The sequence below is a fragment of the Gallinula chloropus genome (assembly GCF_964237585.1).
Source record: "Gallinula chloropus genome assembly, chromosome: 13".
Classification (NCBI taxonomy): domain Eukaryota; kingdom Metazoa; phylum Chordata; class Aves; order Gruiformes; family Rallidae; genus Gallinula; species Gallinula chloropus.
In genome coordinates, this window is record NC_140098.1 from 20,607,598 (window position 1) to 20,632,117 (window position 24,520).

The following is a 24,520-nucleotide window of genomic DNA, read 5'->3' on the forward strand; positions in this document are numbered from 1 at the left end:
TATAAAATAAAAAATGTGTGGCTCTGCTGAAAAGACAGAGCAGATGCTGGAATCTTCTCTGGCACAGCAGGGGCCACCTGGGATGAACTTGGTCATGGTGAAAATCTCTTAACGTGATGAGGAAGAACCTGATTTCACTGTCGTTGTCCCATCATGAGTGATGAGGTGTTGGGGGGCAAAAAAAATTGCTTTGAATTTTAAATGGGTTTGGTTTTTGAAGTGTGATTTCCTAATATCCTTTGAAAGCATTTACCTGTAGGTGAAGGGTCTTCAGTCACACCCTGCTATAGGTGAAGTAGATTCCCGTTGCAGAGCGTAGAGCCCCTGGGATTGGCTTTAAACTAGTGATCTGCCTGCTTTGCTTTTTGCCCACTTGCCTTGACCCACCCCCATAATCCAAATGTACAAACCTGGCCACCTCTGAGCAGTGCTGGGAGCAGAATACTGCAGGAGAACCAAGCCACGAAAAAACTTTGTGGATGGGGAAATAAAAGCTGAGGGGAAAATGCTTCTGTCAGGTCTGAATCACACGTGTGCATCTTCCCTTTCAACAGCTCCCTGTGTTTTTCTAGGGACAACGCGGTGAGGTTGGATGTTGGAATGTTGTGTCCAGTTCTGGGCCCCTCAGTTCCAGAAGGTCATAGAACTCCTTGAAAGAACCCAGCACAGGGCCACCAAAATGGAGTGGAACATCTTCCTTATGAGGACAGGCTGAGGGGAGCTGGGGCTCTTTAGCCTGGAGAAGAGGAGACTGAGGGGTGACCTTAGTAATGTCTATCAATATTTAAAGGGTGAGAGTCAGGAGGCTGGAGCCAGGCTCTTCTCAGGGATGGCAGCAACAGGACAAGGGGCAGCAGGTGCAGCTGGAGCAGAGGAAGTTCCATGGGAATGTCAGGAGGAACTTTGTCCCTGTGAGGGTGCTGGAGCCCTGGGACAGGCTGTCCGGAGAGGTTGGGGAGTCTCCTTCTCTGGAGACATTCAAACCTGGCTGGATGCATTCCTGTGGGATTTAGTCTGGGTGACCCTGCTCTGACATGTGGGGATGGGACTAGATCATCTCCTGGGGTCCCTTTCAACTCCTAACCTTCTGTGATTCTGTGAATGTTCTTGCTGCTTTGGAGCACCAAGATCAAACTCCTGCCCTTGCTGGAGCTTACAGTCCTCAGTTACTTCTCAGATTTTGCTGTCTCAGCAAGGACACTTGAGTGCTGGAGCTGTCGATACAATCTCCTCCTTAGGGATGAGCAGATCTGGATGGTTTTCAACATTTTTTGAGTCTTTGTCCAAGTGATCAGTGTCCTTTAGGCTTTTTACATAAACAGCTGATTACACAGCTTCCCAGTGACAGCTGGAGCCATTCGTTATGTGGAAAGCTGATGATGATGTGGGATTTATCGAGTGGGGTGTACCAGCTGGAAATGGGGGAGAGGCTGAGCACCAAGTACCTGGCTGAGCTTTGGAAATAATTGTTAATCTTGGGTGATGATCACAGGTAAAATATTTGCAGCCATCTTGTGTGAGAATTATGCAGAAAAGCCTGGGAGAACAGAAGTGGCTTACCTTCCTGACTGCATCCAGTATCTCCACATCGGCTCTAAACTGATGTTACTCCCATGGTTTTGTGCTTTTCTTAAGCCTCAAAACCACACGTAGCTTGAAACAGTGCTGCTGCTTCATCACTGTACTAATCACCATTGTGTGGGGTGCCTTGTTTGTAGAACATTGCTGAGATGTGGGCCATGGTGAAACAAATGACCGATGTTACCCTGGTTCCTGCCAGCGATGCCTTGAAAGTCCGGACCAACATGGAGGTGCGGATGGAGTTTGTGAGGCAAGCTCTGAGCTACCTAGAACAAAGGTAAGGTGAATGTTCACAGCAGTGTGGTTTATTAAGACAGAGTTCCCTAATAATAAGCCAGAATGATTTTTGTAATGCAAGCAAACCTTGTTAGCAAGGCAGTGACCTCTTGCTGCTCACAGAAGTGTCTGTTGCCTCTGTTATCTGTTCTGCAGGGCTTAGAGCAGCCACTTGAGTATAAAACTGATTTACTTAAAACCTGTTCTCGTTAAAAAGCCTTGAATCCCTGGGGAAGCTGTTTAGAAGACACAAGGACTTCTTTTTTTTCCTTCTGTGTTGCTCTTAAATATTCTGTATCTGTCACAGTGCTGAGTGCAGATTGCTCTTGCTTGTGGACAGAGATCTATCTTCTCTGTAGAAAAACTCTTTTTCCTCCCTCCCTTTCTGAGTGCCAATCGCTGCCAGGAGCTGGAGCTGGGTGGAAGCAAGGATAGCCATGGGGATAAGTCACAGAATCCCTAGGTTGGAAAAGACCTTTGAGCTCATCGAGTCCAGCCATACCTGTCTTCTACTAACCTGTACCCCTGAGCACCTCGTCTGCCTGTCTGTTAAACACACCTGGGGCAGTGACTCCCCCCTCCCTGGGCAGCCTGTCGCAGTGCCTGACAGCCCTTTGGGGAAGGATCTTTCCCTAATGTCTGATCTGACCCTGCCCTGGTGCAGCTCGAGGCCATTCCCCTTTGTCCTATTGAGATGCAGTGAGTGAGCCAGGTTCTCATCATACCGAAAGGTTTTAGTAAAGCTTGAAGAGGTTGATGCTAAGAGAGCTAGCAGATGTTTCCAGACTCTGGAAAGCTGCTTCCTGGCAAGTTTCATGGGGGCCTGAGCTCCTCGACCAAGAAAATACTTAGAATGGCGAGCTGTGGAGCAGGCAGAGCGGCTGTAGAGAGTGAGCCCAACACTGACTCCCTGGATGGCTGCATGACCTGTTCACAGGAGGATGTTGCAGTGTCTCTTACCTAGTAGCTGCCAGTGTAATGCCAGCGGGCTGCTTCAGCAGTGGAAGGCAAGCCATAGCCAAGGTGTAGTGCACGGGTGTTTGTTACGGGTATGGATCTGCCCTCTGAGCATGGGAAGTGCCGTGCTTTGACACAGCACGCTGGGGAGATCTTGTCTCCTCACGGCACAGCCTCTTGGTCCCTGACGGTCAGTTTCCGCATCTCATCACCACATGTCACCCAAGGGTGCTGTTGGTGTGCCTGCCTGCCTGCACAGGGTGACCTCATGTGTCACAGGGACCTCCTGTTTCCAGTTCAGCAGTGTGCCATGAGCCAGTTGCTCTTACTCTCGCTTGCTGCACATCCAACTGGCTACGTTTGCGCGGTGCCTTCGACTGAAATCAGGAGTCACCTCCATGTATTTCCCCTCAACCCTTTCATTTATTTTTCTCTGTAAATCAAATGCTTTGCTCTTTCCTTCCCTGGCAGGAACTGGCTGGCACTGGGGTGTTTCCATGCCTCTCAGCCCCTCTCATGTATGAGGAGGAGGTGTAACGCTGCTCACACCTGTCATCAAGCCCTGAAGAACATGTGCTTAACTCTGCTGTAGTGTTGGTTATCAAGATACGTGGGTGCTTGCTGATTTCAGTGTAGCCTTTCAGTTTTTACAGGCTGGTAGGGCAAGAGTTTGTCATGTGCTGTGGAGGAAAAGAAACCAACTGCAAGTAACCTCTTGCTGCTGCTTACAGAGGCATTCCTTCAGTGGGCAGACTTAGAGCCCTCTTTCTAAGCACGATTTTTAGTTAAATTAACCTGCATTGGTGGGTTAATTTAGAAGGTCTTAATTCCCTTTTTCTCTGTGATTTGTACCTTCCAATTCAAGTTGGACTCGATTCATATGGGTCTCTCCCAACTCAGGATATTCTGTGATTCCTTCTGGGAAGTATAGGAAGCTTCTATTCAGCCATAGGACAGGCAGGCAACACAAACATATCCGTGGTGTTTAACTCTTCTTTTGGGACAGGGTTAAGAGTTAAAGCAGCATCAGGATGCTTTTTTTATTGGTTAGGTAAAAGAAACTGGTTAGGAGTTTAACTTTTAGTACTAAGAGTACTAACCTACTAGTTACTTTTAGTACTAAGAGTAACTAACAAGAGGAACCTGTGGAGCAGCACACCGCAGCCTCCACCTGGCACTGCAGAATGCAAGGAGCTTCCTACATGGACAGAAGTGTTTTACCTCACATTGTTGTAACAATAGTGTTTGAGTTTTGGGTAATTTGCTTTGAACTGATTACTCTGTTGGATCCAGAAGGCAGTGGTTGTTTTTGAGGCGAGTAGGGTGCTGTCTGCTCACGGTTGGTTTTGCTTGTGGTGTTTTTCAGTTACAAAAACTACACCTTTGTGACTGTCTTTGGAAACTTGCACCAGGCTCAGCTGGGTGGAGTCCCAGGGACGTACCAACTGGTCCGCAGCTTCCTGAACATCAAGCTCCCTGCGCCTGTCCCTGGGCTCCAGGTATGTCCATCGCTTCTCCGTAAAAGAGTAGGACAGATCTGCTCCAGCACAGCCAGGAAATTAGTGCAGCTGCTGGTGGGTGGGTGGGTGGGTTGGTTGGTTGGGTGGTTTTTCTTCTGTTGTTCAAGCTGCTTTTAGGGGAGCAGGCAATAGACAGCTCAGAAGGCCAGTCGTATCCTGGGCTGCATCAAAAGGAGCGTGGCCAGCAGGTGTATGTAGGTGATTCTTCCCCTCTGCTCTTGTGAGACCCCACCTGGAGTACTTTATCCAGTTCACAAAACATAAGAAGGACATAGAACTGTTGGAACGGATCCAAAGGAGGCCATGAAGATGACTGGAGGACTGGAGCACTGCTCTTAAGATAGGCTCAGAAGGTTGGGCTTGTTCAGCCTGGGGAAGAGAAGGCTCTGGGGACATCTTATAGCAGCCTTGCAGTACCTGAAGGGGCCTACAAGGAAGCTAGGGAGGGCCTTTTTTACAAGGGCACAGAGTGATAGGACGAGGGGAATGGTTTTAAATTGGAAGGGAGTAGATTTAGGCTGGATATTAGGAAGAAATTCCTCACTATGAGGGTGGTGAGACACTGGCGCAGGTTGCCCAGGGATGTGGTGGCTGTTCCCTCCCTGGAGGTGTTCAGGGCTGGGTTGAATGAGGCCTTGAGCAGCCTGGTCTGGTGAGAGGTGTCCCTGCCCATGGCAGGGGGTTGAGGCTTGGTGACCTTTGAGGTCCCTTCCAGCCCAAAGCATCCTAAGATTCTGTGAAAATCTCTTTGAGTTCAGAGCTAGTCCCGAAGCACGGCAGTGCTCAGTGGTTGGAGTTATAAATGTCACAAGTTACGGTCTCTTCTGGTGGCCTCTTTAGAGGGCAGCATTCAAGTGTTCAAATACATTGTGATGCTTTAAAAAAGCAGGGACTTCATCTCCCTGCTCTGCTTTTTTTTTCTGGTTTTACACTTAGGCTAAGATGGTGACACCAGTTGTTGATGACTAAATATGTAATGAATTAATCTGAATTGTAGCCTGAGCCATTGATTTAGGAATCTGAATAAATCCCTGCTCACCTGTGCACAGCAGAGCACAAAATTACCAGCTGAACAGGCAGGCTGGGTTGAGAAATGAAAGTTAAGTGAAATGAAGTAATAAATTGTAGCTTTGGACACCTCACAGTTGCGTCTGGCTGTCCTTCTCTTACCTGTGGAGATCTGGGATTAGTGTGCTATCTTTCTGTGTTGGTACCGGTGTTTTTAATACCTGAGTGGTTAAATCCAAACCCACCTTCTGGGCAGGGAGGGTTTCTCTGTGGTGGATCTGGGATTGTCCAAAGTGAAAACTGGGCAAGCAGAGGAGTGTTCCATCCTTTGCTCCCAGGAGCGTACAGGACTTACACCTCATCATCTCTGTATCACAAACAGAGGTGGGTTTTTTACCCATGTCAGCATGTGGGTATAAGGGCAGAAATAACAAGTGAGGCAAATGATAAGGAAAATGAATTCAAGTAATCTGCTTTATTAATAAAAGTAATTGTTGCTTGTTTTTCAGGATGGTGAGGTGGAAGGCCATCCCGTCTGGGCACTGATTTACTACTGCATGCGCTGCGGGGATCTGACTGCAGCCATGCACGTGGTGAAACGGGCACAGCACCAGCTGGGAGAGTTCAAAACCTGGTTCCAGGAGTACATGCACAGCAAAGAGAAAAGGTAATGGGGAGCTGGGAAGGATCGTTGTGAGGGCTGGGAAGTGCTGGGGAGCAGTGAGATGATCTGGGAGGGTGTGATAGAAGTATAAGAAGCTCAGGTCTGTTCTGGTGGTGCTGGCTGCCTGGTGTGTTTGTGTTACCTACCTAAATCGTGTGTAGGAAGTTTGCATATTCTACTTTGTGGCTTTGAAGTCTAGAAATCTCCAGAGAGAGAGAGAGGTTTAAAAATTTTACATTTCAAAAATAGTAGTGGTGTAGCTTTTTACCAGAGGATCTGCCCTGTGTAACAGTCAGTCCATACAATAGATCAGATTTAATCTGCTCCCACGAGTCCTGTGTCTCTTTCTTTCCCGTGTTGCTTACTTCAGTCAGATTTCCTTTGGTGGATGCTTTTTCCTACACCTCTTTCCATAAGACTGCCACAGAACAAACGCAAGGAGTGTTTGTTGGGGAACTTAGAGCCATTCACTTGTTCTTACTGTCCTCTTACTTGTGCTCATTCTCCTCCCCCAGTTTTTGCTGTCTGCTGCTGGACAGAGGCCACTGGCCACACTGCTGATGGTGTGGTTGCAAGGAGTTGAGTTAGTGCGTTGTAAGGTGTGCTCTGAACGCTGCTGTGGTGGTTTGGGTTAGGTTTAGGTTTTATCTTGTATCTTCCTGCTCGTGCTGAATCTCAAAGCAAGCACAGGGTGGCTGTTGCGTTGTAGCTGTGCACCTCCCTTCAGGGGAACGGCACCATCTTACACTACTGGCTGAAACTGGGGGAACTGGAGGTCAGTGCCAGGACAGGAACTGTAACATCCCACCTCAGCCTGTGACTGTTTTCTTTGTACCCCTCAAAAAACCCCAAAACCCCAAAAGGGGGTGGGGAAATTAAACAGTGCCATTTAGGGAGTAGTGTATGCCATGTTATTCCACCATAAATTAACCTGGTTTGTAGAGAGTATCTAGGAGGGCTCATTATAAGATGATCGTTCCAGAAGCCTTAGTGAGGGTGCTGTCATGGTTCTCATTACAGGTGCTTTAATGAGATACAGTATAATTGATTGCTTTTGGTTGTGTTGCAGCCCTGGGAAGATACCCTGCCTACAGATTTGACAGGCCATGGCTTAGCCTAGGAGAACTCTCAATTGATTCAATTCTGTAAAATTCTCAGCAACGGCGTAGACTGACAAAGAACACTACTACAGTATTTAAATGACAAGGATGAAAGTGTCTCCTAAAAGATTTCGTGTAACACCGACCTGCTCACTTGCCAGTTACTAACCCACAGAGTTCCAAAGACTTTGAGCTGAAATGAGACAAAAATAGCCCACGTACCGCCATATGAATGCACCCTAAAGAGACTCTCATCTGGTTTTATTTGTAATTACTTTCCTCCCCACACAGCTATGGGTGTTTGAAGATGGTCTTCTGTAATTTAAATGTGCCTTTGAATTCACACATGTAAAACTTTTACCTACAGATGTAAAGAGGAAGAGCAAGAAACACCGTCACTACGCCTTTGCTATGAATGCACACGTATTTACAGTGCTTTGTACCCCCTGTCTGGGTTTCCTCATACAGGGAAAAATGGGATTTGGGGCTTTTCTTGCAGTCTGGTTTTGTTTTTGCCCTAGGCTGTCGCCTGCCACCGAAAGCAAACTGCGCCTTCATTACAGACGCGCTCTGAGGAATAACACCGACCCCTACAAAAGGGCAGTGTATTGTATTATCGGCCGCTGTGACATCACAGATAACCAGAGCGAAGTCGCTGACAAGACAGAGGATTATCTTTGGCTAAAAGTAAGTGTGGGGAGGGCGTTGGTTTGGGTTTTCTTTTGTGTTTTGGCTTGTTTTTTACAAAAACCAAGTGGAAACAATACTGCACTTTAGCGGTGCTCTGGTAACCTTCATACTTCATCTGATGCATCGCATCCGTGTGACTTTGACCTTGTGGATAGCAAAGGGCTAGCAACCCAAGTCCCAGGGATTCTCCATGACCCTCTATACTGCCAGGTGTTCGTTTGGGGACACTTCTTTAGAAGTGTCAGGTTCTTCATTTGACACTGATCTTTCTCAGCTTTCTACAGCAAGGTGCCTTTGAACTTTCCTTTCTGGATGGCTTATGGCTGAAATGTTAGTGTCAGTTGGCAGAAGAAGATGCTGCCAAAGTAGTCCAGAGCCCTTACAGTTTTGGTTGGGGTGTGATAGATGCTGGTCAGTACCCAACTGTCAGAAAGTGGTTACCACCTCATTTGTTAAAGCAACATAACAGTGATATTCAGAGTCCCAGCATTGGAGTTGGATGGCGTGGACAGATACAGAAGGACCCTGGGTTTACATCATGGCCTTCTGCTGTTTGAGATCTTTGCTTCCAAGTAATGGATGGGCTTGATGTGACTAGTTTCTGGCCTGTTGGTCAAATCTTAGGAGGTGCTCTGGAGGGAACAGTTGTCTTCTGAGTCCTTTCCCTGCACAAGGTGGAGTTGAAATCTGTGCTGCTTCTTTTTTGATGCATTTTTTAGCTGAACCAAGTCTGTTTTGATGATGACGGCTCAAGTTCTCCACAAGACCGCCTAACGTTATCCCAGTTCCAGAAGCAGCTGCTAGAAGACTATGGTAAGAAACCAGAGACGTGTTACTTGGTGCTCAGCTTTCCTGCTTAGGGCGCTTTCCCGTTGCTATTAGACAAACTCCATGTGAAACACTCCAGCTCCGAGTAACGGGCGTTTCTCAGGTGCTCCCAGACAGCCTGCTTCCCTAGAGTGACGGCAGACTACAGTGAGATGTCTGTTCCCAGCAATTCAGAGAGTGAATGTTCACCTGGGAAGAGTGCTGCTGCCTCTTGTGCTTTATCCATACTAAACTAGGGATTGCTCTCTCACTCCATAAATATGCTATGGTCTTTTAGCAGGATTTCCAGAACAGAAGAGCAATCGTTACCTAACGCAGACACGTATTCCCAAGGCTTTTTCTCCATGAGCATCTGTTGTTCATCCTTTCCCTTAAATTACTGTTTCTAGTAACTTTCTGGGGACCCAAATTACAGTTCCTTCCACTTCAGAAAATGTTAGGAACATCCTCAGTCCGAAAGAGTACCTTTACCTGTAATCCTCTTCTGTTCAGTCAAAATTTGGTCGCTTGACCTGGTCAAAACACAGAATGTAATTTCCACAGACGTCTGGTTTGTAGCATTGCTCACATCCAGGTAAAAGTGTGGAAAAGAGATGTCATAAACTGCTGGTGGTGTCACCAAGCAGGAAAATCCTAGCTTTAAATGCTTTTTGCACCACTTGGCCTAACTGTAAATGAAGGCAAGAAGTTGTGGTCTTCAAAGACTCTATTGCAGTCTGTCAGAGCTGATGGTTCCTTGTCTAGAAAGAAATGAGTAAGCTTTTTTTGAGCAGCTCTTTATTCTCTTTTGCTTCCTGAAAACATCTTTGTGCTGGGGCCTTTCATGATATATTTGCAGAGAAACAGTTACAGACAAGCCACTGGCGCTGTGATTAAGTATTCCATTTTATCTGGGGGGTTTATTGCTGTTGGCAGTGATTAGAACAACAGTAATGAACTGTGACGGGAAGATCTCCGGTTGCAAAATCACTTTCACTTACACTGTGTTGTGGTGTTTTGTTTTGTGTTTTGCTTTGGTTTTTTTTAGGTGAATCCCATTTTGCAGTGAACCAGCAGCCTTTCCTCTACTTCCAAGTCTTGTTCTTGACAGCACAGTTTGAAGCTGCGATTGCTTTCCTCTTCCGGACGGAGCGCCTGCGCTGTCACGCTGTTCACGTTGCCTTGGTCCTGTTTGAGTTAAAAATGCTCCTCAAATCATCTGGGCAGAGCGCTCAGCTATGTGAGTCCTGCTCATTTCCTTGGTGATAAGGGAATGCTTTTGGTGTAGCCGCTGTGTAATTGATAAAACAAGCAGCATTGATCCAAGTTAATGGTTTTAGCTGCATTAGAGCTCTGGGTCGTAGCTCTGCCTGATGTGGGTTGAAGATCAGAGCGCTGTTTCCTGGTGTTCCATGTGCTGACAGTGCTGTTCCTGCTGTTGCAGTGAGCCACGAAGCTGGGGACCCTCCTGGCGTCAGGCGCCTCAATTTTGTGCGCCTTTTGATGCTTTACACCCGCAAGTTTGAGTCCACCGATCCCAGGGAAGCTCTGCAGTACTTCTACTTCCTCAGGTAAGAGCTAACATCTAGAATTTTCTCCTGGTTATTACTGCTTAGCTATTCTTTTGGGGGAAACAAGAGTACCATCTTCTTTCCCTGTCTCTTGCAGGAATGAGAAGGACAGCCAAGGAGAGAATATGTTTCTACGTTGCGTTGGTGAACTAGTAATTGAAAGCAGAGAGGTAGGCTTGGCCTCAGATTGTGTTCCTTGCTTGAACTGAAGTTGGGGGTTGCACTCGATCTCTTGAGGTCCCTTCCAACATCTGCAATTCTGTGAAAGTTCATTTCTTCATTGCAATCCTTACTAGGCAGGACAATCTCACATGGTTGTTTACTTGTTCTGCCTGATGCAGACCTGGATGACAGGAGATCTCACAGTGACCTAATGTTTAAGACCCTTAATCACATCTTTTCCCTTACTATTTATATACAAATAGCTTTGACATCAATCCCTGTTTTTAACTTATCCGGGACTGCATCTCTGTACTGAGTAAATATGTTGTGAAATACGTGCAACTCATCTCTCTGCTTTTGTTTCCTTTTTTCCTGCTTTACACCTGCATGGATATAGTTTGATATGATTCTTGGAAAGCTGGAAAACGATGGTAGTAGGAAGGTGAGTTGTCAATTTATGTTTATTTTACAGAAAAAGTACCGACTATGTGTGCTTTCCAAACCAGTTGTAAGGCTGTCAGGCTCTGTTTTTCACTAACCTGCCTTAACAGGAGGCAGGAACTGCAGGGCAAATCATGTCCCTGTGGACAGCCAATGTAACTGAGAAACAAATGGCATCAGGTAACGTAGGCCTCAGGAGAAATGTGTTACAGCCCATTAAAAATGCTTGTAACTGAGGCAGCAAGGGCTAACAGACAGACTTCTCCATCCTCTCCATATAGGTGAGGGTAAGTATTGGATCAAAGATCAGCTGGTTTTGCTTGTGATGGATCTTACTTCTGCTGTAAAAGCAGTAATCTCAAAGTAAAATGTCAGCTTCTGTGGTCAGAAGATAAAAGGAAACCTTAAGGTTCCACCTGGAGATAGGAGGGTGCATGAAAGTGATTAAAATTTTAGATAATCAATGAAGCTTTTCAGCAGTTGCTGCAGCAACTTTGGAACCTTTCTGTGTAAAGGAGACTCCAGAGTCGTTTAAATCTTAATTTTAAGATTAGGGCTCATGCTGTCAGGAAAAAAAAGGGGGGGGGGCTATTTCTGGCAGGATTTTTGATGTTGTTCTGTTACTCTAAAAGCATTGAAATTGTGTGTGTGAGATTAAGGCAACTTGGTCATATTTACAAATATTTCCACAGTTCTCTGTAAGATAGATAGTTTTTAGAAGATGCCATTAGCGGGGAATCCTGTTTTCTTGCCTTTTACTCAGCTCCTTTTAAATGTGACTGTATTCTTCCATGTCTTTGTTGTGGAGCCACCAATCCTAGCTTTAAAACTCTCCTAGGTGATTTAGTATTACTGTTAAAACCCCTTCCAGATACCCTGGACTACTTCCTTGTCTTACTTGTGTTAATTGCTTTGTTTAAAATCCTTGTGGTGCTTTCTGCTGTCAGTGTAAGGTCTCACTTGCAGCCTGCCATGCCACTGTTGGCAAACAGCACCCTCAGAGACTGCCGTTGCCTGTGTTTTCCTCTCCTCTGTAATACATCATTAGCAGATGAAAATAATCCTGGTTTTGACCTGTCATCTGGGTCACTTTGAGTACCTTAGAAACCTCAGGGGTCTTGGTGCTCACTGTGTTTTAGGAAAAAGCCTCTCACAAGAGCTCTTTGGGATTTTGTCCTGTCTCTGTTGCACTTTGCTGTGGAAATGTGGCCATTCTACTCATCATCCACCGTGTAAAATACTAATTGACAGAATATTCAGTTCTTCAGCATTCTCACTTCTTCTTTCCCTCCTGTCATTTTTCTCTTCTCTTTAGCCTGGAGTGATAGACAAGTTTACAAGTGACACAAAGCCCATTATTAACAAAGTGGCTTCTGCTGCGGAAAATAAAGGGCTGTTTGAAGAAGCTGCAAAGCTCTATGACCTCGCCAAGGTAACCATCCTGTGTGCTACCTCAGATATGTACTTGCCTCATGCTTTTTTTTTTTTTCCTTCCAAGTGTTCTCACTGTGATTAGGAGGTTAAATTTCATCTTGGCCATCGAATTGCCCTTATTTGAGCAGATTATTTCTGCTGCTGCCATCCTGGTTCTTGATTAGTGTGGTCTTTTGAAGAAGAGATCACCCCACGCATGATTTCATTCTGTCTGAAGTTATTTACCTGGAGTGAGCTCTTCCAGTTTCATAGATGTTGAATTGAAGTCTGAAATAATTGGGCATGCTCTTGTTTCCTTCTGAAATATATTTGAAATAACAGTGGGTACAACCATAGCTGCTCTTCTAGATGAAAATTGGGGGAAATACTTTTTTTTTTCCACAAGCCAGCAGCATTATGTTGCTTATAGCTAATGTGATCTTGACTCTTTATGGGAGGGAGGCCTTCCTGCTTTTCCTATGAGATTAAAACACTGAGTCCCATCATGCTCCTTTTATTTGTGCATTAACTTCAACACCAACAGAACCCCGACAAAGTTCTAGAACTGATGAACAAGCTCCTCAGTCCTGTTGTTCCCCAGATGGGCACTCCTCAGTCAAACAAGGAGCGGTTGAAGAACATGGCCCATTCCATTGCAGAGAGGTAAGAGATTTACTGGGCACCTGTCTGGTCAGCAGGTCTTAGATCCTGAACATTCTACATTCATTCATTTCTGCTGGCTGCTCTGCAGTGTCCACAGCGAAGTATTGACTACCTGCAGTTCACTTGTTACAAACAACCCTGAGACTGGTAACTCCAGGTTGTAACTGTGAAGCCATGAGTTTGGTAGCTGCCTGAAAACTTTATTTCCCTGCCTAAAAGAGGAAGTGTGAACTGAGGTGTGTGCGTGGCTGATGTCACCAGCAGACTTCATCTGGAAGTGCCACATGGTGTTGGAAAAAGAGAAACAGAAGCAACTGGAAGGAATGTCACTGTGTTAATTAGGATCTGTGTTTGAGAATTCAGTGCTCAGGGCTTGTTAGCAGCTGGAAGTTAGAAATCATAGAATGGTCTGGATTGGAAGGGACCCCAAGGATCAGAGTGGTCCAGTCCCCTAGGAATAACCTGCTTCTTCTGCAGGGTTGTAATTCCAAAATGGCTTTGGGGATTTTAAAGCCATCGCCTTCTGGCACAGCGGCTGCCGTGGGCGAGTCGATACTTTTGTGAGAGCGGAATGTGGGCACCTGTGAAAGCAGCTCTTCTGCTGGGGAGGGAAGAGAAACCAACCAGGCACTCTCGCTGGCACTCACAAATTGGGAAGGCAAGTAGGGAAATGTATTGATCTTGGTCAGAGGCCTCTGCCTTCCTTCTGACAAGTGGTGTTTGCCAGTCACTCCGTGGGTTGGCCTGGCTTCCATTTAGGCTGCAGACCGGGCGGAAATCAGCGCTATATTGACATGATGAGAGATTTGTTTGGTAGCAGAGAGAATTAAACCTGGATTTGAGCTTCACCAGAGGCTGTGATGGGCTTTGTTTTGCTTCTTCCTTTGATCTGTACGAGAGCACTGAATATTGCTGTTCGATAACACTGCTTCGGCTGTGAACCTTCACAGCTGCAAAGCCAAGAGGCTCATCCTCTTGCCACATAAATGTAACACAGGGCTTTCTTGTGATGGTTGTGGCCTTGTGAGGGTTTCAGACGAGGGGAGACACCCAGCAGAAGCAGCCCAGACACTATCTGCCTTCTTTCTCCTCCGCAGCACCACTACTCTTGCTGTTACCTACCTTCATCTCCTTGCAGATGTAGCTAGAGAGAGCATGCAGAAGCCTCTCATCCAGTTTTAGGACTTTAACTTCTTGCTGGAGAGTCGTCCCACTGTAAAGCAGCGTGTTAAACACGCGTGTACAACGCTTACCCTGCCAGTCCCTCTTTTCCATGTGAATATGGGAAGTGCAGACTTTTAAAAGGAAACAGTGGATTTGATGGAAAACAAGTGAATAAAAGTATTTTAAGGCCACAACCTGTGAAAATTCTGCCTCCTGGTTAAGGAAAACTTAATCTGTCCCTTGTTTTATGCCTTCTGTCCTTGAGCTTGATGTCTCTGCCTCCAAAAACTGCCAGAGCACGTGTATAAATAGTTACCATTCTGCACAATAAAATTGTAAACTGATTTCTTTCAGGTACAAAGCGCAGGGAGTAAGTGCAAAGAAATCCATTGACTCCACGTTCTACCTTCTGCTAGACTTAATCACGTTTTTTGATGAATATCACGCTGGTCACATTGACAGGGCCTTTGATGTAAGTTCCAAGACTTCTGTTTGAAGTGCAGCTTTCCTAATGCCCTCGAAAGCCCAGAATGTCTCACATAGCATCACTTAAAATCTATTTAATGAGTTGGAAGGTGCTGCAATGCTGCTGGAATTTTAAAAACAGGTTTCTTCCCTGTTGCTTGATAATTGGGAAGATCTTTCTGGAGCTGTTTGGTAGGCATGGAACTAAATATTCCCAGTCCTCAATTAAGTGAAGAGATAAACCAACAGATAGCAGTGAAATTAATTTCTCTTGAATGGAATCCAGGAGCATTGCATTCACCCTTCAAAAATACCCTTGGTTAGTATATGGTAGGTGGGATGCTGATTGTTTACTCGGATCCCTGCTTTTCTTTTTGAAGATTATTGAACACCTAAAGCTTGTACCTCTCAGCCAGGACTGCGTAGAGGAGAGAGTCGCTGCCTTCCGGAATTTTAGCGATGAAGTAAGTCACACCTCTTGGGTTTAGCTTCCAAAACCCTTTTGCTTTGTTAAAAGTATCTTAAAGCCTTGTCATCTCATTGTTCTTCCTCCTAAACGGGGAACTCGGGTGGAATTCTTTTGCATTCGTACAAGTGGACTCTTGGCTTGTGGGGTTGGGTTTTTTCTCCTCCATGCCGCTCTTCAGAGTGCTGGAATTCCCTGCCCAGAAGTCCTGCCTGTGTTTGGCAGAAGGCACCTGCAGATCTCCATCTCTCTGAACTGAGCAACTTTGATTTGAGAATTTGGGATACTGAAAACTTTGAGCTGCACTGCTTAGTTCTTCCTGATGGTCACTGGGTATTTGTAGGGTCTGGCGTTTCCTTCCCTCCACATCAGAACAACTCCTGTATTTGGATGTTGGCAGATGAAGCATAAAGAAAGGCTACTACTGCACTTGAAAGGCTGTGCCTGGAGGGTGATGTTTCTCTCTCAGGCAGTGCTTGGATGTATTTGTGTGCTTTGGAGTGTAGTTGGGTACTGTGGGGTTTATCCTGACCGTTACTATCAACCGTGAAGGTGTCTGTCTCAAAACTGGGCATGGTGTTCTGCCAGGTGGTGCAGTCACAGCAGGGTAGCTGCCAACATTGGACTGTCACAGGAGGAAATACCAACCATCACTACTGTTGCTTGGTTCTCTGACACCATACAGCAAGGGTAATGATTCTGTCAGCCTGCTCTTCACTGCAGTCTATCTTTCTGCCCTTCTTTGTGCAGATCAGGCACAACTTATCCGAGGTCCTGCTTGCCACCATGAATATTTTATTCACCCAGTATAAGAGGATCAAAGGCACGAGCCCAGCCACTCCCGCCAGACCCCAGCGTGTAATGGAAGACAGAGACTCGGTAAGAGGATAATCCTCCCTGACAAGTTTGCCTACTTCACTTTTCCCCTGATTTCAAGGGATTGAGTTTTAAGTGGCTGTGAATCTCTAATGGATTTTGCTTTTGACTAGCTGGCTTATTCAGTTACTTAGTCCTGAGGCTAGTCTCAGCTAACTTCAGCTTTGGGTAAAGAGAGGATATTGCTGTGGATGGCATTGAGCTAATTAAGATATATTACACTTCCACCTCCTGGCAAGAGGAAGCAAGCGTTCAGTTCGCTTCTTGGTGGGGTGGTAACTAGCTAACAGATGTGGACAGTGCAGTGTCTCTCGGGTGGTTGGTGCTGCCACGTTGACAACTGAGCTTTCCAAAAACCCCATTTCCCCTCTTTTCATCTGAGGTAGCACCCTGTCTGTGCAGAACTGGTCAACAGAAGCAATGCCTTCCCTGACTTCTCTCCTTGGCTCATGTCCATGGTGACATGGGCTGACGTTTTCAAAGTGTCCTCAGGTGATGCACCAAGATGCTCGAACGCATTCACATGGTGGATGGCTGTAGCGGTGTCTGCCTGTGCTGCCTCTGCAGCAGAGCTGGTGGTGCCTGGTTTAAATGGCTGACACTTCATCTGTAAGTTGTAATATTGGTAGTAAAAGGCTTAGCAGTTTTAAACTGCATCAGAAAATGAAAGGCTTAAGTCTTGTGTCTGTGGGGTACGGTCTGTGTGTGAGCTATGTGATCCTGCCTCACAGCACCGCTGTTGGGAGAAGGACACGTGCCGCTCGAGATTCTCCTGCCTCAAATCCCACGTGTAAGACAGTCCCAGGCTAGCACAGTCTGCTGCTCACTGCGTGGTCACAAGGTTGGTGCTGAACAAACAGCCCTCACTCCTCACATTCTGAGTGAGATGTTTGGTTTGGATTTGGGATTTCAGTCCTGTGCTTTATGCACTTACCATCCCCAGAGGAGTGTCACACTGCCCAGTGTCATCTCAGTGTGAACACTGTGACCTGCCGAAGCTTGTTGGGCTGACTGACGATGGGTTCAGCAGCTTTGCTGGCAGGGGGTTGTGCAGAGGTAACCTGCCATGGCACCATGTCGTGTCAGCATGAGTGTGCCTCCTAAACACACTGTGCCCTCTGGCACTGTTAGGGTGGTGGAGATCAGCTCACACCTTGCTGGAAACCCTTGGAAGCTGTCTTCTTTCCAGGTTTTAAATTGTGCCTACCCACGCTTCACCCCTTGCAGCAGGATCTCAGGGCAGCAGGGTGTCTGTGGTGCTGGAGATGCAGAGTCATGGATCTCTCTGCAGTGTGCAATAAAAGCTGCAGTTGCAGATTGGAGGGCAGGAGTGCCTGCTGTGTCCCTACAGTCGGGGTGGTGGGAGAGGAGAACTGTGACTCTAACTTCAGCAGGAGGCCTGAATCTCCCAAGAGAGGATTAGCAGGAGGGGACATAAAATTACATCCCTGTAGCTCCTGGATGCCTGAAGATTTGCACGTGCAGAAAGCCACCGGGCATGCACATGTGGAAGGTAGGGTAAGGATAGCTTCAGCCTCTGCTCCCCATTTTCTCTTACCCTGAAGATTTTCCTCCAAGGCTGTGGGAGCAGGGGATCAGTCTGGGAAGCTACTCAGGGGATGTTAGCAGTGGGAAGAAACGAGGGCATCCTGAATGAGGGGAGAGATGTGTTCCTTCAGCAAAATCTCCCTGTTCACCTGAACAGAGCCAGCAGCTGTGAACTTCTGCAGGCTGTGTTCAGCAGGAATTGTTCTTTCAAACATCACAGGGAGAGAGGCAGCTTCTCCTTTTTCCACAGGGAAGCAAGTTTTAGGGGAAATTGGTCTCTTCCAGAAGCTCTAACAATCTGGGCTCATTGCCCAGTAGACAGTGCAAGCGAGAAGTGACCTCTCCTTGACTAGCTCCTTGAAATCCTTGGTTCTTCTCCAGACCTGCCAGAGCAGACAGATTCAGATCGCTCTGTTCATCAGAAGGATTTGAAAACACGAGATAGTGGCTGTTTGTTCTGCATTGGAGTCCCCTGGATCAGTCTCAGTGCAGCTCTTGAATTTGCCCCAGGTGCTGAGCGCTGGCACCCGCTGACTGCCCTGAGTTGGGATCCTGCCATTGTGGGTGAGGAGTGGGGTGGGGGGGGAGCTTGGCCCACACAGTTCCGGCCCTGGCAGTGGAATTTTTACTGTATCTGCATTAATTAGCCTTGGGAACAAGGGAGCAAAGTCCTGTCCCACACAGCCTGATCCCTTTTGTCAGATTTTAGGCAGAGATTGCAGCGAGCCGTGCCGGAAACCGCGGCTGCGGTGACTGACCTGACCCAGATGCTGTGAGGACACGCTGAGCAATGTCGTACATTCCCTGCCCCGATTCAGGGTGGTGAACTCTCTGGAGCAGCCCAAGGGCATTATCTTGGCAGCAGAATTAGGTCAGGAAGGGAATGGAATTCTTTTTTATTTATTTGTAGTCTTATTTTAAGTTGCAAGTGACTCTACATTCCCTCAGTAATTACAGCCAGTAGAACATCTAGAGCTCCAGGCTGCTTTTAACCTCTGCAAACCTCTGGTCGTTCTTCCCAGGTATTGCAGCCAGTCGTGGTGTTTTGGTTTGTAAAAATAGTCCAGCCCTGGTATCTCCACTGGTGGAAAGGTGACAGGAGCAGTAACTCACCCTGCTCCTCAGTAATTCATATTTTCCCCTCAGTCATGGTGAGAGGTTTTTGCCCCTTAACACTTTAAGTCTAAATAATCAGGTGTCTCCAAAGTGCCTTTTTCATCTGCTGCCTGTTCTGACCTCTGCTGAAAGCTGGAATCACACGACCTCACGGTGCAGCCGGGTGGGAAGCAGGTCAGAAGAAGGGCTGACCCTGCCTGGAGTGAATGAGTTGTCTTGTGGCTGCCTTGTTAAGGAGCCGACACATCAGTGTTAACTTCCAGCTAGGGACACCATGCCTGAGCTTCTAGCAGTCAGGTCAGGCTCTGTTTTGCTGCTGACTCCTGAGACCTGGTGATGTTGATGTGCCACGCTGCCTTCTGGTGTTCCTTGGCTTATTCCCAAATTCCTTTGGCTGTTACGGAGCTGTTGAGTGCACCAGGAGAGGGTTCAGTTAGTTTAGGCACTGGGCTTTATCCACCTGCTTTCACTGTGTGGGGGGACAAAGAGCCTTTAAGGATGGTGGTGTGTTGTAGGTGATGTCAGAGACCTGTGGGCACATGTGGTGCACCCCAGTTTGGTTCTGGTGCTTTTGCTCTGCGGATGCTACTGCTGCATTTCAGCAGGGTCAGCTTTATTGCTTGCAAGGTCAGAGGGAATCCCACTGCCCAGAGAAAGCCCATGTCACACAGAGATGGCCAGATCACTGCACCACAGCAACGCCCCATGTCAAAAATGGTTTTAAATGAATGTGATGATTTGGGTTTTGAGCAAAAAGGGGAGTCAGTACATGTTTAACAGTTGGGAAAGGAAATAATTTGGTTTAACACAGGGGTACCTTATCCAGGGAGCAGCTCCAAGAAACAAAGTCTTTAAGGTGCCTCTAACTCCACTTTCTTTGCATGTTCTGTGCCACTAAAATAACCGGACTTTATATTTTTGTCTTTTTCTTTTGTTTTATTTTTTCTCCTTTAGCAACTCCGCTCCCAAGCTCGTGCCCTGATAACATTTGCTGGAATGATCCCATACAGAACATCAGGAGACACCAACGCAAGACTGGTGCAAATGGAGGTCCTAATGAATTAGCACAGAAGCTTTTTTTGCTCAGGGTTGAGGCAAACCCATGTGTGTCCTTAGTATGTTCAGAGGGTGGGACCAGTATTGTTTTGTATTCTGTATTTTTTTGTTGACTGGAAATAAATTTCTTTGATTTCTCTTTGTTTTTTTGACACTTTCATTTTCACCAATTTTTGTTTTTTTTTCTCTGTGTGTGCTTTTATGTTTTTATTCATTTGATTTTAAATTGGTTTATATTTAGGAAATCATTCTTAGTGAGGTCGTGGGCCATGCAGAGAAAGGAGTCAGTGTGCTGCCAGAGGGAGGCGAGCGAGCGGTGTTATAGCAGAAGAGAAAGCAAAGAAACCTTTGATTTAATGCTTGCTGGATGTTTTAGGGCTGCTCACTTTCTTTCCTGAATTCATGTTAAATGTTGCAAGCCTGTTTGCACTGCCCCACACACGTGACACTGCTGTCTGTCTGTCCTGTTGTCTTGTGTGGAGCATGTGTTTACACGGCACGGATGAGCTCCGTGTTGTGGCGGAGTCTCCTGTGCACTTCATGAGGTTTAAACTTTGCACATCCTAAAGCTCTGCTGAGGCTTTTGCAGGAGCAGCTGCTGGGGCTTGGAAACAGGTATATTTTGGTAAGAGAGGTTATTTTTTGGGATCAGTGTGAGGGTTTTTAGCCAGTTGCGTTTGGAATGAGCCCATCTCAAGTTCACTGGGAGAAGCAAGGAAACATGGATGCACTGGGCACAGGTGGATGTTGCTGTTGGTTTACTGGGGAAACCTGAGGGGCATTAAAATGTCCTGAGCTGATTAAATGGGCACAAAAGCCCTGGGAATGTGGTATCCTATGAGATGAGAGGAATGTCGGTGGTTACAAGCAAAGGGAGAGCTCATGAGCTGCACAACCCTATGTTAGCAAACTGGCTCCTGGGGTTGCGGCCCTGGCCAAGGTGAATTCAGCTGAGGCTGACAGACCTGGAGCACAGCCTGCAAGTAACAGGCAGTGGGTGAGTTATCTGGGGGCACAGTCTCGATTCCCTACCACAATGTCAACAGGTGAGTGTGGGAAGCTGCTTTTTAAGAAGTTGTTACCGGTTCTGTGGTGTCCCTGTGGGAAAAGGCTGCTTGCTCTGTCTCCGTTGAACACTCGGCTGCTCCTGAGGGTACAGAGAAGTAGGAGGCAGAGCCAGAGCACCCTGCAGCTGGCCTGGGCTGGAGCAGGATTGCCCCACGCATGGGCCTGCAGGACAAGCCCAGCTCTAGTGCTCTTCCTGCTGGCACTTGTCCCCTATCCTGGAGTTCCTCCTGCCGCCAAACCCACTCATGTATGGAGGCTGGTGAGTCTCTGCCCGTCCTCAGGTATCCGCTGACCATCTGCTGGTGGCTGGGGGATGAAGGCCACCTTCCTGCCATGCTTCCCTCTGCACCCCTTGTGCAGGGACATTGGTCCTCAGGGGCTCAGCTCTCGTGCTGCTGTTTGCAGGATCTGGTTCTCCTGTCTCTTGCTTGTCCCCACTCAGCCGAGCAGCTGTGCTGCCTCACTGGTGTGTTTCTGATGCCAAATGTCGAATGAGTTGCCCTCTGTCCTGCCTGCCCTCTGAGGATGGCTCCAGCAGATGCTTCCTAGCACTCCTCAATTAAGCTCCTCTAAGCCAAGCAGAAACTGAGTTATTTTATACTTCAGAAACCAGGATGGTCCTTCCATGGTGTGGGGACTGAGGCAGCAAACCCCAGGGAGTGAGAGCCCTGGGAAGGTAAAGCCCAGCCCCAGTCCAGACAAGGTGTGAGATGTGGGTGTAACAGGAGATGCTACAGATAGTTGGAACCTAAATATTTGTCATGTGATATTTCCCTGTGACTTCTTGCTCCCATGCAGGTTGTGAAGGCTGCAGCTCATCCATGTTCCCGAGAGTGGCGGGTTCCAGCTCTGTGCCTAGGCCTGGTTTTGGCAAACCCAGCTTTCCTCTGCATGACCATAAGAGCTGTGCTGCCTGGAGGTAGATGCTGATTGCTGTGCTGGAGAAGGCAGCCCTGGAGTGTTCCTGATATTGCTGTTTTCTTTCCACCCCATGTTCATTCTGCTCCCCGAGGGCCAGACCTGCTGCTGCTAGAGGGGAGCTCGTTAACCCTTCATACCTGGTGTTTGTTAACCTGCTGCACTCTGGTCATGTGCAGTCTCAGCTGTGGTTTTCCAACTGCTTCACCTGCTAGAAGGGCTTTTGGGGTTCAATGATTACGTTGTGTTCGGGGCAGCCCACTCAGAGGAGGCGTCATTACAACAGGGAGTAACGCCCGTTTCCACAGCAAGCTGCTAAGGGCGCAGGGACAGCTACCTCAGTCTTAATCCTGCATGAAGAGCTTGGGTCTGTTCAGACAGCCCCAGGTCAGAGCTTGGTCAGGCTTGGGTCTGCTTGGACAGCCCTGGCTTGGAGCTTGGGTGTGCTCAGACAGCCCTGCGTGGCTCCAGTTGAGGAGCGTGGTGACGCACAGCAGCCTCTGAGCCAGGTGGGGGTTTGCCAGGTGTGGCTTGTGGCAGAGCTCTGGTGGTTCATCGGAGCTGGGTTTATTCTTGGCATAGACTAACAAACCCTCTCTAAGTCTGTGCCTGAGCAACAAGCACAGATGAAGGCTCTAGGCTACCTTGAGGATAATTCTGCTCTTTTCCTACTCTGGGAATAATAGTCAGCACTACAGATCCTCTGGGTAGGTGAGATGCCCCCAAAGGTTGCCCAGCTATCCTGGTCCATTTTCCACAGCTTGTGTGGCTTGTGCAGCATCCCTGAGCAGCTCTGAATGCTTTGTCTTCCACACATCCTCCAGATGAGTCCTGGGTTGGCGTGGACTGGATTTATGGGGGAAATAGTCCTCATAACCCCCTGCCCTGCGTTACCCTTCCAGTAGTGGGAAAAACAAGTCCAAGCTCTGTCTGGGGGTGATCCGGGGGCTGCTGGTAAAAACTAACCTGAGCTCCTGGAAGACACCCAGCTCGTGTGGATTTCCCAGGTACCAGCAAGCAGCACACTGGGGAGGGGTGCCTCTGGGGTCCCCGGAACCATGGCCATGGAGCTGCTGTCTGGGTCTCCCCTTCTCAGCTTGATTTCTTTGATGTTCACAGGGGTTTTTTATCCCCTCTCCAATATTCTCTCTGTGAACGGTGTTGCCTGTGCTGGTACCCCAGGGTCCAGTTGGGTTGCTGCCTACAGCCAGTCCTGCTTCTGCCTGCCTGGGCTCAGCTTTCCCCTTGGCCTGCAGCTCCTACATCCCTATCCTCAATTTCCTGTTTTGTTTTCCAGACAGGCACTGAGGTGCCTTCTCCATCCTCCTACTGCTGCTCCATTCATCCAAGAGGGTGCTTGGACCTTCCTCCTGGCAGGAGCTGAAGGAATTCTGTTCAGAAAGAACAAATTCGATGACTTTCCCTTTTGTTCTTACCCTCTTGATGCTTGTCTCCCCAACCTCGATAAACCCCAGGGTTTAAACCCTGCTTTCCTTCCAGCCAGAGGGTTAATTCCTGCTCAGTGTCCCTGCACTGGGACAGCTCAAACACTCCCACCCATTTTTGTCCCTGCACTGACATTTTTGTCCTGTTTCTTGTCTGGGGCTGAAGTTGGAGGGGATGGAAATGCTGTCTGGAAGAGGATGGGAGATGATCCCCAGTGCCTGGACTGCTGGCAGTGGCCTCAATAACCGTCTCTGTTCCCTTCCCAGGCTTCCTTCCCTGTGGCGCTGAGGGATCGGGTCCTGCTGCACATGGTGGGTTTGCAGTGCTGAGCCCCCACGTCCTTCCTGTGGCCTCACGTGGTAGGTTCCCTCTTCCAAGAGGATGACAGCAGGGCAGTGAAAATGCTGTTGAAGTTGGAATACAACACTGTGGTAAGAAGCTGTGGGCAAAGCATCGCCCTGTTCTCTGCCAAACTCCATTCGAGGTGTTTCACAGCCACAGGGGCTCACCTGGAAGCGAGGGGACACCCTGCAGCAGCTCCATGGTGGGAGGGTGCCCAGGGATGTGCCTTGGAGCTCCCCTCTCCTGCTCCCAGCACTGGATGGCCCCGGTATTGTTGCTGCAGCTGGTGTTGTGAATCAGGCCGACGACAAGCGCATCCTACTATCCGGCTATTTCACTACACCAGGGTTGCATCATACCACTCGCTTCGCTCTTCGCCTGGCGCCTGGATTCCTCCTGTCTCACCTGGATCGTCTTTGCCCGCGCGTGGTTTCACAGAGACACTGTAATTAGTGCTGTGCTGGGCAAATGAGTTGGCTTTAATGAAAGAAAGAGGTAATAAATAATAAAGGGATTCCTGCTGGGTGTGAGTCTGCTGCTCTGTGGGCTGGGGCTGGGGCAGCCGCTGTCTGAGGGTTGCACCAGGAGCTGGGGTGAGGCTTTTCCCTCTCCGTTGGCAAAGCTGGATGTGGGGAATGACTGTGGCAGCGCCTGCATGGGTGGGTTTTGCGCTGTGATGCCCAGGTGTTACCAAGGCTTCCCAGGTAAGTGGGACTTACACAACTGTGGCCGTTGTCAGCTCACACGCTGACGGTGCGCTGGGGTGAAGCGAGTCCTCGGACAGCGGGTTCTGAGCTGTGTGTGAAGGCAGGAGGCAGCCAGTGCCCCCAGGGCAGCCGGCCCCAGTTTTCCATTAACTGGTGAAGCTGCAGTTCCAATGGGCTGCCCTCCTGTTTTACTGCCAGCCCTGGGTTCCGGTCTTTGCCGATCCTATCTTTGCTCTGCAGGCACATGTGACAGCAGCTGCAGGGGTGGAAGAGTAGCGCAGCCCTTGCCTGCTGAGTGGCAGTGTGGCCTCAGCTCCTGGTTTGCTGTGGGGATGGGTGGAAGTGGTGTATTAAGTGGGAGATGGGAGTTGGGAGAAGCTTTCTTCACCCTCCCTGGGCTCAGGGTAGGGGCTGCAGGACTGTGGGCACCTCTGCTGCTGTCACTGCTCTGTCCCTGGGGCTCTCCAGCCCCTCACTGTAGGACCTCAGGCAGGG

The 24,520-nt window shown here is 48.1% G+C and overlaps 1 protein-coding gene across 1 annotated transcript in view; it reads left to right on the forward strand.

The window, feature by feature from the left end:
• NUP93 (nucleoporin 93) overlaps positions 1-19,696 on the forward strand; it is a gene marked incomplete at its 5' end in the record, with an annotated part of 72,839 nt that extends 53,143 nt beyond the window's left edge. Inside the window, 15 exons of the mRNA XM_084269905.1 lie at positions 1,719-1,858; positions 4,181-4,313; positions 5,852-6,009; positions 7,628-7,793; positions 8,516-8,609; positions 9,652-9,843; positions 10,048-10,174; positions 10,272-10,344; positions 10,734-10,778; positions 12,093-12,209; positions 12,735-12,853; positions 14,372-14,489; positions 14,863-14,946; positions 15,699-15,827; positions 19,443-19,696. Coding sequence (XP_084126031.1) covers positions 1,719-1,858; positions 4,181-4,313; positions 5,852-6,009; positions 7,628-7,793; positions 8,516-8,609; positions 9,652-9,843; positions 10,048-10,174; positions 10,272-10,344; positions 10,734-10,778; positions 12,093-12,209; positions 12,735-12,853; positions 14,372-14,489; positions 14,863-14,946; positions 15,699-15,827; positions 19,443-19,553 — 1,806 coding nt within the window. The 3' untranslated portion in view covers positions 19,554-19,696. The remainder of the gene's footprint in view (positions 1-1,718; positions 1,859-4,180; positions 4,314-5,851; positions 6,010-7,627; positions 7,794-8,515; positions 8,610-9,651; positions 9,844-10,047; positions 10,175-10,271; positions 10,345-10,733; positions 10,779-12,092; positions 12,210-12,734; positions 12,854-14,371; positions 14,490-14,862; positions 14,947-15,698; positions 15,828-19,442) is intronic.
• Positions 19,697-24,520: the final 4,824 nt, after the last annotated feature.